Source organism: Bufo bufo, chromosome 4 (assembly GCF_905171765.1).
Source record: "Bufo bufo chromosome 4, aBufBuf1.1, whole genome shotgun sequence".
NCBI classification, from domain to species: domain Eukaryota; kingdom Metazoa; phylum Chordata; class Amphibia; order Anura; family Bufonidae; genus Bufo; species Bufo bufo.
The window spans coordinates 52,777,341-52,792,597 of NC_053392.1; the positions used below are offsets into that span (position 1 = coordinate 52,777,341).

Below are 15,257 nucleotides of genomic sequence, written 5' to 3' on the forward strand. Positions count from 1 at the left end.
GACATTCTAGTACGTACCGGAGCGGTACCTGCGCGATCAATGCAGGGGCCCGGCAATTACTGATATCCGGCCCCTGCTGTATCCTCCAGCTTCGCTGTAAACAGCGTTGTCAGCGGATTAACCCATGTATGCTACGGCCAGAGCTGTCCGTGGTATACACAGGGCTTGCTGTATGTTCTGGCTCCCCCCAACCCTATTGGTCCCTGCATTGTGGTGACGGGGACCTGATGGCTGAAAAGGCAGCCCAATGCCTTACACAGGCATCAGGGCTTGCCTCCCACTGAGCCAATGAGATCCAGCCTTATTAGGCTGGGTCTCCTAGGCAACTGTATACCCAGTGCTCATACACAATGCATTACTATACAGGATGAATACTAATGCATTGTAGACAGGATCAGACCCCGAAATATTGAAGTCCCAGAGTGGGACAAAAAGAAAGTCTGATTTTTTTTTTAAAGAATAATAAACACCTAAAAATTAGCAAAGAAAAATAGAAATGAAAAGGAAAACAGACATATTGAGTATCATCGCAAACACAACGACCGACTCTATAAAAAATATCACATAATCCATCCCATCAGGTGAGCGCGGTAAAAAAAAAAAACTCTGCCAAAAAAGCTATTTTTTTTTGTCCCCTTACACAAAAAGTGTAATGCCAAGCGATCAAAAAGCCATATGTACCCCAAAATAGTACCAATCAACATAATCTCATCCTGCAAAAAAAGAGCCCCTACATAAGACAATCGCCCAAAAAAGAAAAAATGACTTTCAGAACGTGAGGACACAACAACATTTTTCTTTCAAAAATGCTTTAATGTGTAAAACTGAAATATATTTTTAAAAAAAGTAGATGTATTGCCGCATCAGTAAAAACCTGCTCTATAAAAATGTCACATGATCTACCCCCTCAGGTGAATTCCATAAAAAAAAAAATAAATAAAACCTGTGTCAATTATTTAGACACCTTAGAAACATAGAAACATAGAAACATAGAATGTGTCGGCAGATAAGAACCATTTGGCCCATCTAGTCTGCCCAATATACTGAATACTATGGATAGCCCCTGGCCCTATCTTATATAAAGGATGGCCTTATGCCTATCCCATGCATGCTTAAACCCCTTCACTGTATTTGCAGCTACCACTTCTGCAGGAAGGCTATTCCATGCATCCACTACTCTCTCAGTAAAGTAATACTTCCTTATATTACTTTTAAACCTTTGCCCCTCTAATTTAAAACTGTGTCCTCTTGTGGTAGTTTTTCTTCTTTTAAATATGCTCTCTTCCTTTACCGAGTTGATTCCCTTTATGTATTTAAAAGTTTCTATCATATCCCCTCTGTCTCTTCTTTCTTCCAAGCTATACATATTAAGGTCCTTTAACCTTTCCTGGTAAGTTTTATCCTGCAATCCATGTACTAGTTTAGTAGCTCTTCTCTGAACTCTCTCTAGAGTATCTATATCCTTCTGGAGATATGGCCTCCAGTACTGAGCACAATACTCCAAGTGAGGTCTCACCAGTGTTCTGTACAGCGGCATAAGCACTTCACTCTTTCTACTGCTTATACCTCTCCCTATACATCCAAGCATTCTGCTGGCATTTCGTGCTGCTCTATTACATTGTCTTCCCACCTTTAAGTCTTCTGAAATAATTACTCCTAAATCCCTTTCCTCAGATACTGAGGTCAGGACTGTGTCAAATATTCTATATTCTGCCCTTGGGTTTTTACGCCCCAGGTGCATTATCTTGCACTTATCCACATTAAATTTCAGTTTCCAGAGTTCTGACCATTCTTCTAGTTTTCCTAAATCCTTTTCCATTTGGCGTTTCCCTCCAGGAACATCAATCCTGTTACATATCTTTGTGTCATCAGCAAAAAGACAAACCTTACCAGCGAGGCCTTTTGCAATATCACTTATGAAGATATTAAACAAAATCGGTCCCAGTACAGATCCCTGTGGAACCCCACTGGTAACATTACCTTGTTTTGAATGTTCTCCATTGACTACAACCCTCTGTTGTCTGTCACTCAGCCACTGCCTAATCCACTCAACAATATGGGAGTCCATGCTCAATGACTGCAGTTTATTGATAAGTCTTCTATGTGGGACAGTGTCAAAAGCCTTACTAAAATCTAGATATGCGATGTCTACTGCACCTCCACCGTCTATTATTTTATTCACCCAGTCAAAAAAATCTATAAGATTTGTTTGACATGATCTCCCTGAAGTAAACCCATGTTGTTTTTCATCTTGCAATCCATGGGATTTTAGATGTTCCACAATCCTATCCTTTAATAGGGTTTCCATTAATTTGCCTACTATTGATGTCAGACTCACTGGTCTATAGTTGCTCGATTCCTCCCTACTACCTTTCTTGTGAATGGGCACGACATTTGCCAATTTCCAATCTTCCGGGACGACTCCTGTTACTAATGATTGGTTAAATAAATCTGTTAACGGTTTTGCCAGCTCACCACTAAGCTCTTTTAATAATTTTGGGTGTATCTCATCAGGCCCCTGTGACTTATCTGTCTTCACCTTAGACAGCAAACTTAGAACATCTTCCTCTGTAAAGATACATGCATCAAACGATTTAATAGTCATTCTTTCTAGTGGAGGTCCTTCTCCTTTTTCTTTTGTAAAAACTGAACAGAAGTATTCATTAAGGCAGTCGGCTAGCCCTTTATTCTCTTCTACATACCTTCCGTCCTTTGTTTTTAATTTAGTTATTCCTTGTTTTAATTTCCTTTTTTCATTTATATATCTGAAGAATGTCTTATCCCCTTTTTTCATAGACTGAGCTAGTTTTTCTTCTGCCTGCGCTTTAGAAGTTCTTATAACTTGCTTGACCTCTCTCTGCCTAATCTTGTAGATTTCCTTATCTTCATTGCTCTGGTTTTTTTTATAATTACAAAATGCTAGCTTTTTATTTTTAATGATTTGGGCCACTTCTGCTGAGTACCACATTGGTCTCCTCCTTTTTTTGCTTTTACTGACGAGTCTAATGCAATTTTCTGTTGCCTTCAATAATGCACCTTTTAAGTAGTCCCATTTCTCCTGGACTCCATGTAATCCGTTCCAGTCTGATAAGGACTCATTTATGACTAATTTCATTTTTGAAAAGTCTGTTTTTCTAAAATCTAAAACTTTTGTTTTTGTGTGGTGGGACTCTTTCACAGTTCTTATTTTAAACCACACTGACTGGTGATCACTAGATCCCAAGGTTTCGCCTACAATGACATCATATACCGAATCCCCATTTGTGAATACCAAATCCAAAATGGCCTCCCTCCGGGTTGGCTCCTCAACCACTTGTTGTAGAGATAACCCCAGTAGGGAATTTAGAATATCTGTACTCCTGGTAGAACTTGCTATTTTGGTTTTCCAGTTTATATCTGGAAGATTGAAATCTCCCATAATGATAACTTCTCCTTTCATTGTCATTTTAGCTATTTCTTCAACTAGTAGATCATCTAGTTCTTTAACTTGACCAGGTGGTCTATATATCACACCTACACGAGTTACTGCATGGTTAGCAAACTGCAACGTAACCCAAACTGACTCTATGTTGGCCTCACCAACTTGTATTAGGTTAGATTTAATGCTATCTTTCACATACAGGGCCACTCCTCCTCCTTTCTTGCCTTCTCTGTCTCTTCTGTATAAAGAGTACCCTGGTATGGTTATGTCCCAGTCATTTCTTTCATTAAACCATGTCTCCGTAACAGCCACTAAATCTACATTCTCAGATGCCATTATTGACCCAAGTTCATTGATTTTTTTACCTAAACTGCGAGCATTTGTAGACAGGACTCTGAGCTTATCATTTCTTAACCTCTGTGCTTCTGACCTGTTCTGGCATTGTTTCGGGGGGCAATTGGACTCTTTTATTTTCACTCTTTTGCCCCCCCTTCCTAGTTTAAATACTCTTTCGCAAATTCTTGGAGCTGTTCACTAAGTACATTTGTTCCTTTGAGAGAAAGATGCAAACCATCTTTTTTGTACAGTTCCTTTCTATTCCAAGTAGAGCTATCATGAGAAACAAAGCCAAATCCTTGCTCTTGACACCATTTACCAAGCCATATGTTGAACTCTTGCCCCATAAAGTGTAATATTGAATGATCAAAAAATCATATTTACAAAAAAATTGTACTAATATAAACATCAACTCTTCCCGCAAAAAACAAGCCCCTACACAAGACGATCGGCAGAAAAATGAAACAATTCTGGCTTTCAGAAAATGGAGACACAAAAACATGATTTTTTTTAAATGCTTTATTATGTAAAACTTAAACAAAAATAAATAAAAGTAGACATATTTGATACCGTTGTGTCCGTAACCACATGCTCTATAAAAATAGCACATGATCTAACCTGTCAAATGAACACTGTAAATAAGAAAAAATAAAACCTGTGCTAGAACAGCCATTTTTTTGTTATTTTGCCTCATAAAAAGCTTAATATAGAGCAATCAAAAATAATATGAACTCCAAAATAGTATAAAAAAACTGTCACCTTATCCTGTAGTTTCCAAAATGGGGTCACTATTTGGGAGTTTCTATAGTAGGGGTGCATCAGGGGGGCTGGACACGGTGTCTAAAAACCAGTCCAGCAAAATCTGTCCTCCAAAAACTATATGGCGCTCCTTTGCTTTTGCGCCCTGCTGTGTGTCCATACAGCAGTTTGCAACCACATTCGTGGTGTTTCTGTAGTCTGCAAAATCAGGGTAATAGATATTGAGTTTTGTTTGGCTGTTAACCCTTGATGTATTCCAGGAAAAATGGATGAAAATGGAAAATCTGCCCAAAAAAGTTAAATTTTGAAATTTCCTCTCCATTTTCCATTAATTCTTGTGGAACACTTAAAGGGTTAAGATGTTAAGAATTAGAATTGCTTCTAAAATTCTAAACCTTCTAACATTCAAAAACAATAAAATGGCATTTACAAAATGATGTCAACATAAAGTAGGCATATGAAAAATGTAAAGTTATACGGTAACTATTTTATGAGGTATCACTATCTGTCTTAAAAGCAGAGAAATATACATTTTGAAAATTGCAAATTTTTACAAATTTTTGGTAAATTGTGGATTTTGTTTATACATAAAGGTGAAATATATCTACTCAAATTTACTGTCATGAAGTACAATGTATCATGAAAAAAACATTCTCAGAATGGCTTGGATAAATAAAAGCGTTTCAAAGATATTACCACATAAAGTGACACATGTCATATTTGCAAAAAATAGTCTGGACGGGAAGATGAAAAACGGCTGTGACCTCAAGGGACTAAAAAGAAGATTTGGCCAAAATATTATACAGGTTACTAGTACATGGTGTATTTTGCATTGCATCATCATTTTAATTTAATTTGTGATACTTTTTGTTTACTTCCTGGAGGCATTCCTCAATGGTGCTCCTCCTCCCTCTATCACAGCAGTTGTCCTATTTTGAAACATTTGTCTGGATTGATTAATTGGTGACTTCATATTCATAAACATAAATAGTAAGTTAAATTTTATCCCTTTCCTGGCAGAAAAAGTACAAAATGAAATTGAAAGGGTGATTGGATCAGCTCAACCGCAAATGGAGCATAGGAAACAAATGCCGTATACAGATGCCGTCATTCATGAAATTCAACGCTTTGGTGATGTTGTGCCAGGGAATCTCCCACATGCAACTTCTGAAGATGTCATATTACAAGGGTATTTTATACCAAAGGTAAGAAACAATGCTCAGCTTGATGTTGGAGACGTCCAAGCTGGCATAGCCAGAGAGGAATGCTAGTGGGTCAAATGCAAAAAGCAAAGGAGTGTTGCCATTCCTCTTTTCAAATGGGTAGGTTCAGAGACAGGGACTGCAGGGGCAATGTGTGAGTGTGGTGACCTGATGGGTGTAGAAGTTGGTACTTGAGTTTCTGCAGCTCCCTGGGCTAGTGTTTAGTGATGGGAAGGAAGGCACCGGATTCCTGCCGGATGTTGGTTGAGATGCCCTTGATGGTATGGGGTTTTAGGTGCAGGGAAGCCAGGGTCCCTGAGGTTCGAGATGACAGCACCCTTGGGTGAAAATGAGGTATGAAAATAAAAAGGAGTCTGTTTAAATAAATAATTGGAACATTCACTGAGAATCATTTGCCTTGAGGTAGATGTACAGGTTCAGTTATCATGGAAGTATTCCGATACACTTCTGATCTCAGATGTGCTGCAATCCCAGGTAACAGGCTCAGTTGTTGTACTTCAGGCTTCAATGTTCTGATGGCACTAATATACTTCCATTTGCAGGTATTAGAGTCCTTTATCTGTGCTCACTGGGCAACTGGTCCACTTCCTAGGATATAATATAATCTTATCTATCTTCTCTTTATCTTTCTTCCTTTCTGCAATTTACAGGGCGGTTCTCCCTAACAGGCATACAACTTCTGCTCCATTCTTTGTACTGGTTGCCAACAGAAACAGTTCCACACGGTCCATAGAGGAATGTGGTAAAACACAACTTTGCGCTTAGTTGTAATGGTGTGTCCAGTTGCTTGAGGCTTCTCCAAGTCACTGAGTGATATGGAGTCCATAAGCTGGAGACTGTTGCTATCTCCACTAGACTTCCTCTATACCCAAGTCTACTCTGGTCTGTGCTGGGTAGCTTCTGATGTTTCCTCCTTCAAACTACCTCAGCCTGGCCACTACCAAGGGGGTTAAAGTGGTAGCTACATTGTGGACTTTCATCTGACTCTCATCACTGCACAGCTCCTCATAACATCTCTCATCACATCTGAACACACTACACTTCTCTTACTCTTCTCTTAAGTCAAGCCTGTCCCTTTTATATTGGAATGCACCAGCACCATCTAGTGGTGACAAATGAGAAGTGGTGGTTACAGCCTGTTAATAGGAATTTACAGCTTTATATATTGTATTGGTGACATTACTCTAGATTACATTTAGCACACTACAGCATCTTAAACTGTCAGTTCTGATTACAAAGTGTCAGTGTATAGAGGGACATATGTCAGATAACAGGGAAGTAACACCCAGTTCTGTAAAATATTTTTTAAATTATTTTATGACACATAAGTATTTACTAAAACATGCTATATAGACATTATAATTGTTATAAAAATAAATAAAATTGCAAGACTCAATAAAATGCAACACTAAAATATAAATTGATATGCACGGTCCTAGGGAAAAGGTGTCCGTATTATATTTGTCCAGCGGACCTAATATCCAAGCTATTCAGACACAGTCCGTAGTGATCAGGATTTAGATAACAAAGTTCACAAATTAGCTTCAATGTGATCGGAGTGAGGACTTGTAGTTTGGTCACTCACATTTCTTTTGCTACAAATTAGCAGTATATCAAATCGCTCTGCCTGTGTATACACTCATTCGGCACTAGTTTTGCTTACAGTTCTGTAGGTTTGTGCCGGCTGTGCTGCGGTTAACGTGGCGTCCCACGTGTAGTACGCTTACAGGCTGCGATGTAGCTTCCAGGAGGTAGTTTCAGGGATCTGCGGTAATCAATTGTAGGAGTGCCGTCTCAGTGGTTTTGTATAGTTTGGTTCCTGCACAGGTGCTCTATCAAGCAAGCAGGTCAGATGTCACTGCGGCTGTTGATTTCAAGTTTTTTCCTACCAGATTTTCGATACCGATCCCACTACTTCTGGTCGACTTGAAGCGCTTCAATGTATATTTGGTTTCATGGGGTTATCCTTCACCAGACGCGTTTCGGAGTTAACTGGACTCCTTCCTCAGTGGTCGATTTTCCCATGAAACTGGTCGAATTTATATAGAAATGTACAGGTGTAGTCCGGCTTGGTTTAATTCAGCTATACTGAAAACATGGCATGGAGTGTTTGAAGGACCAACAGAGCTGTTGTAACAGGCATATTTCCCTTATCTACATATATACAATTGGGATATACACTGACAGTGTTTAAATAGGATCCGAAGCAATATACTTATATATGTAAAATCAATGTGTCCATATACAAAGAATAATAGAATATGGTATAGGAATATATATGGAACTATATCAATCGTTGTATGTTGCTCTTTCTAATTAGTTACTGTTATCTGTCACTAATATTCCTACCCAGAAACAAACAGGTCTAGGACTTTGCGGTAATGTTGAGTCATTGCTGTGATTTTCCAGCCAGAATCGGACAGATTTAATCCTTTGCGGCAATGTGGCGTCATTGCTGCGGTTTATACCGATCATGTGTCCTTGATACGGTTTTAGCCAAGGGTGCATGTTTTTATAAGGCTTTTCCTTGTATCAAATCGGAACACCTCATCTGCAATCCATTAATTCCAATACCATAAATTTAGGGTGGACATATATGTGTATATTTAACTACACATTTCGTCTTGTTTGCTTTTGGTATTATATAATACATCGCTTATGTGTAAGTGTACACATATATATCAACCCCACTTGGCTTTGCTGGATCGCATAATGGGTATGTTCGTTCCTTTTATCTGTCGTTGTTATTTCAGGAAGTGAAATAACAAGTAGATATGATGGAATATAAGATAACCAAACATGTAGATAAAAATATACAGATTTTAATATTTAATATGCAATTTTTTTACCTTTTTATATGCTACAGAAGTTTTATTTAATCTAAAATGAAAATGTTATAAATATTGGCAGAAAAAATCGCAAGACTACCATATTTTATATAATTTTAAAATAAACGGAACACTACCCCAAGGACCAAACAGGTCTGGAAATATCAACGACGGATAAAAGGAACGAACATACCCATTATGCGATCCAGCAAAGCCAAGTGGGGTTGATATATATGTGTACACTTACACATAAGCGATGTATTATATAATACCGAAAACAAACAAGACGAAATGTGTAGTTAAATATACACATATATGTCCACCCTAAATTTATGATATTGGAATTAATGGATTGCAGATCAGGTGTTCCGATTTGATACAAGGAAAAGCCTTATAAAAACATGCACCCTTGGCTAAAACCGTATCAAGGACACATGATCGGTATAAACCGCAGCAATGACGCCACATTGCCGCAAAGGATTAAATCTGTCCGATTCTGGCTGGAAAATCACAGCAATGACTCAACATTACCGCAAAGTCCTAGACCTGTTTGTTTCTGGGTAGGAATATTAGTGACAGATAACAGTAACTAATTAGAAAGAGCAACATACAACGATTGATATAGTTCCATATATATTCCTATACCATATTCTATTATTCTTTGTATATGGACACATTGATTTTACATATATAAGTATATTGCTTCGGATCCTATTTAAACACTGTCAGTGTATATCCCAATTGTATATATGTAGATAAGGGAAATATGCCTGTTACAACAGCTCTGTTGGTCCTTCAAACACTCCATGCCATGTTTTCAGTATAGCTGAATTAAACCAAGCCGGACTACACCTGTACATTTCTATATAAAATCGACCAGTTTCATGGGAAAATCGACCACTGAGGAAGGAGTCCAGTTAACTCCGAAACGCGTCTGGTGAAGGATAACCCCATGAAACCAAATATACATTGAAGCGCTTCAAGTCGACCTGAAGTAGTGGGATCGGTATCGAAAATCTGGTAGGAAAAAACTTGAAATCAACAGCCGCAGTGACATCTGACCTGATTGCTTGATAGAGCACCTGTGCAGGAACCAAACTATACAAAACCACTGAGACGGCACTCCTACAATTGATTACCGCAGATCCCTGAAACTACCTCCTGGAAGCTACATCGCAGCCTGTAAGCGTACTACACGTGGGACGCCACGTTAACCGCAGCACAGCCGGCACAAACCTACAGAACTGTAAGCAAAACTAGTGCCGAATGAGTGTATACACAGGCAGAGCGATTTGATATACTGCTAATTTGTAGCAAAAGAAATGTGAGTGACCAAACTACAAGTCCTCACTCCGATCACATTGAAGCTAATTTGTGAACTTTGTTATCTAAATCCTGATCACTACGGACTGTGTCTGAATAGCTTGGATATTAGGTCCGCTGGACAAATATAATACGGACATACAGAGTACGAGGAAGGAACAAAAATTTGAGACTCTAATAAGACACCTCTTCCCTAGGACCGTGCATATGAATTTATATTTTAGTGTTGCATTTTATTGAGTCTTGCAATTTTATTTATTTTTATAACAATTATAATGTCTATATAGCATGCAAATTTATGTTTAATAATATTTTATGTATCTCTACATATTTTCTCCGGTTTAAATAAATTAAATTGATTGTCTACATAACCCTCCCATGTGTATTTGAATGCAGGTGTGCCCTACTACCCTTTTATCTATCTATATTCCTTTTGAAGATTGGGTGTAATCTTCCTTGTAGGTGCACCCATTCTAATTTTTGTCTAGGAGGTGAGCCTTCTCTAAAACACATCTCGATTTACTAAAACACATCAGGAAAACTGACAGATCCTCTATACTACACCACACAGGAGAGCTGACAGATCCACTATACTACACCACACAGGAGAGCTGACAGCTCCTCTATACTACACCACACAGGAGAGCTGACACATCCTCTATACTACACCACACAGGAGAGCCGACAGATCCTCTATACTACACCACACAGGAGAGCTGACACATCCTCTATACTACACCACACAGGAGAGCTGACAGCTCCTCTATACTACACCACACAGGAGAGCTGACACATCCTCTATACTACACCACACAGGAGAGCTGACAGATCCTCTATACTACACCACACAGGAGAGCTGACAGATCCTCTATACTACACCACACAGGAGAGCAGACAGATCCTCTATACTACACCACACAGGAGAGCTGACAGATCCTCTATACTACACCAAACAGGAGAGCCGACAGATCCTCTATACTACACCACACAGGAGAGCTGACAGATCCTCTATACTACACCACACAGGAGAGCAGACAGATCCTCTATACTACACCACACAGGAGAGCTGACAGATCCTCTATACTACACCAAACAGGAGAGCCGACAGATCCTCTATACTACACCACACAGGAGAGCTGACAGATCCTCTATACTACACCACACAGCAAAGCTGACAGATCCTCTATACTACACCACACAGGAGAGCTAACAGATCCTCTATACTACACCACACAGGAGAGCTGACAGATCCTCTATACTATACCACACAGGAGAGCTGACAAATCCTCTATACTACACCACACAGGAGAGCTGACAGATCCTCTATACTACACCACACAGGAGAGCAGACTGATCCTCTATACTACACCACACAGGAGAGCTGACAGATCCTCTATACTACACCACACAGGAGAGCTGACAGATCCTCTATACTACACCACACAGGAGAGCAGACTGATCCTCTATACTACACCACACAGGAGAGCTGATAGATCCTCTATACTACACCACACAAAAAAGCTGACAGATCCTCTCTACTACACCACACATAAGAGCTAACAGATCCTCTCTACTACACCACACAGGAGAGCTGACAGATCCTCTATACTACACCATACAGGAGAGCTGACAGATCCTCTATACTACACCACACAGGAGAGCTGACAGATCCTCTATACTACACCACACAGGAGAGCTGACAGATCCTCTATACTACACCACACAGGAGAGCTGACAGATCCACTATACTACACCACACAGGAGAGCTGACAGCTCCTCTATACTACACCACACAGGAGAGCTGACAGATCCTCTACTACACCACACAGGAGAGCTGACAGCTCCTCTATACTACACCACACAGAATAGCTGACAGATCCTCTCAACTACACCACACAGGAGAGCAGACAGATCCTCTATACTACACCACACAGGAGAGCTGACAGATCCTCTATACTACACCAAACAGGAGAGCCGACAGATCCTCTATACTACACCACACAGGAGAGCTGACAGATCCTCTATACTACACCACACAGGAGAGCAGACAGATCCTCTATACTACACCACACAGGAGAGCTGACAGATCCTCTATACTACACCAAACAGGAGAGCCGACAGATCCTCTATACTACACCACACAGGAGAGCTGACAGATCCTCTATACTACACCACACAGCAAAGCTGACAGATCCTCTATACTACACCACACAGGAGAGCTAACAGATCCTCTATACTACACCACACAGGAGAGCTGACAGATCCTCTATACTATACCACACAGGAGAGCTGACAAATCCTCTATACTACACCACACAGGAGAGCTGACAGATCCTCTATACTACACCACACAGGAGAGCAGACTGATCCTCTATACTACACCACACAGGAGAGCTGACAAATCCTCTATACTACACCACACAGGAGAGCTGACAGATCCTCTATACTACACCACACAGGAGAGCAGACTGATCCTCTATACTACACCACACAGGAGAGCTGATAGATCCTCTATACTACACCACACAAAAAAGCTGACAGATCCTCTCTACTACACCACACATAAGAGCTAACAGATCCTCTCTACTACACCACACAGGAGAGCTGACAGATCCTCTATACTACACCATACAGGAGAGCTGACAGATCCTCTATACTACACCACACAGGAGAGCTGACAGATCCTCTATACTACACCACACAGGAGAGCTGACAGATCCTCTATACTACACCACACAGGAGAGCTGACAGATCCTCTATACTACACCACACAGGAGAGCTGACAGATCCTCTATACTACACCACACAGGAGAGCAGACAGATCCTCTCTACTACACCACACAGGAGAGCTGACAGATCCTCTATACTACACCACACAGAATAGCTGACAGATCCTCTCAACTACACCACACAGGAGAGCTGACAGATCCTCTATACTACACCACACAGAAGAGCTGACAGATCCTCTCTACTACACCACACAGGAGAGCTGACAGATCCTCTATACTACACCACAGGAGAGCTAACAGATCCTCTATACTACACCACACAGGAGAGCTGACAGATCCTCTATACAATACCACACAGGAGAGCTGACAAATCCTCTATACTACACCACACAGGAGAGCTGACAGATCCTCTATACTACACCACACAGGAGAGCAGACTGATCCTCTATACTACACCACACAGGAGAGCTGACAAATCCTCTATACTACACCACACAGGAGAGCTGACAGATCCTCTATACTACACCACACAGGAGAGCAGACTGATCCTCTATACTACACCACACAGGAGAGCTGATAGATCCTCTATACTACACCACACAAAAAAGCTGACAGATCCTCTCTACTACACCACACATAAGAGCTAACAGATCCTCTCTACTACACCACACAGGAGAGCTGACAGATCCTCTATACTACACCATACAGGAGAGCTGACAGATCCTCTATACTACACCACACAGGAGAGCTGACAGATCCTCTATACTACACCACACAGGAGAGCTGACAGATCCTCTCAACTACACCACACAGGAGAGCTGACAGATCCTCTATACTACACTACACAGGATAGCTGACAGATCCTCTATACTACACCACACAGGAGAGCAGACAGATCCTCTATACTACACCACACAGGAGAGCAGACAGATCCTCTCTACTACACCACACAGAATAGCTGACAGATCCTCTCTACTACACTACACAGGATAGCTGACAGATCCTCTATACTACACCACACAGGAGAGCAGACAGATCCTCTATACTACACCACACAGGAGAGCAGACAGATCCTCTCTACTACACCACACAGGAGAGCTGACAGATCCTCTATACTACACCACACAGGAGAGCTGACAGATCCTCTATACTACACCACACAGAATAGCTGACAGATCCTCTCAACTACACCACACAGGAGAGCTGACAGATCCTCTATACTACACCACACAAGAGAGCTGACAGATCCTCTATACTACACCACACAGTAGAGGTGACAGATCCTCTATACTACACCACACAGGAGAGCTGACAGATCCTCTATACTACACCACACAGGATAGCTGACAGATCCTCTATACTACACCACACAGGAGAGCTGACAGATCCTCTATACTACACCACACAGAAGAGCTGACAGATCCTCTCTACTACACCACACAGGAGAGCTGACAGATCCTCTATACTACACCACAGGAGAGCTGACAGATCCTCTATACTACACCACACAGGAGAGCTGACAGATCCTCTGTACTACACCACACAGGAGAGCTGACAGATCCTCTATACTACACCACACAGGAGAGCTGACAGATCCTCTATACTACACCACGCAGGAGAGCCGACATCCTCTATACTACACCACACAGGAGAGCCGACAGATTCTCTATACTACACCACACAGGAGAGCCGACAGATCCTCTATACTACACCACACAGGAGAGCTGACAGATCCTCTATACTACACCACACAGGAGAGCTGACAGATCCTCTATACTACACCACACAGGAGAGCTGACAAATCCTCTATACTACACCACACAGGAGAGCCGACAGATCCGCTATACTACACCACACAGGAGAGATAACAGATCCTCTATACTACACCACACAGGAGAGCTGACAGATCCTCTATACTACAGCACACAGGAGGGCTGACAGATCATCTCTACTACAACACAAAGGTGAGCCAGGAGATCCTCCCCACTAGAATTCTATAATATCCTGAACTCCAACTGATGAATATTTATGACCCTTAGGATACACGCTTGCTTAGAGAGAAACACAAAGCTCCTAGTGTAATACATTTCAGTATGGGATGATGTGTGTGGCAGGGAAATAAGGGAAATATGCCTGTTACAACAGCTCTGTTGGTCCTTCAAACACTCCATGCCATGTTTTCAGTATAGCTGAATTAAACCAAGCCGGACTACACCTGTACATTTCTATATAAAATCGACCAGTTTCATGGGAAAATCGACCACTGAGGAAGGAGTCCAGTTAACTCCGAAACGCGTCTGGTGAAGGATAACCCCATGAAACCAAATATACATTGAAGCGCTTCAAGTCGACCAGAAGTAGTGGGATCGGTATCGAAAATCTGGTAGGAAAAAACTTGAAATCAACAGCCGCAGTGACATCTGACCTGCTTGCTTGATAGAGCACCTGTGCAGGAACCAAACTATACAAAACCACTGAGACGGCACTCCTACAATTGATTACCGCAGATCCCTGAAACTACCTCCTGGAAGCTACATCGCAGCCTGTAAGCGTACTACACGTGGGACGCCACGTTAACCGCAGCACAGCCGGCACAAACCTACAGAACTGTAAGCAAAACTAGTGCCGAATGAGTGTA

At 41.2% G+C, this 15,257-nt stretch overlaps 1 protein-coding gene across 2 annotated transcripts in view; it reads left to right on the forward strand.

Annotated features, from left to right (window-relative positions):
• The window catches only part of LOC120997237 (cytochrome P450 2C14-like), a 106,588-nt gene that overhangs the window by 49,936 nt on the left and 41,395 nt on the right, over positions 1-15,257 (forward strand). For both annotated transcript variants that reach the window (XM_040427237.1, XM_040427236.1), the window contains exon 8: positions 5,537-5,721. In XM_040427237.1, coding sequence (XP_040283171.1) covers positions 5,537-5,721 — 185 coding nt within the window. The remainder of the gene's footprint in view (positions 1-5,536; positions 5,722-15,257) is intronic.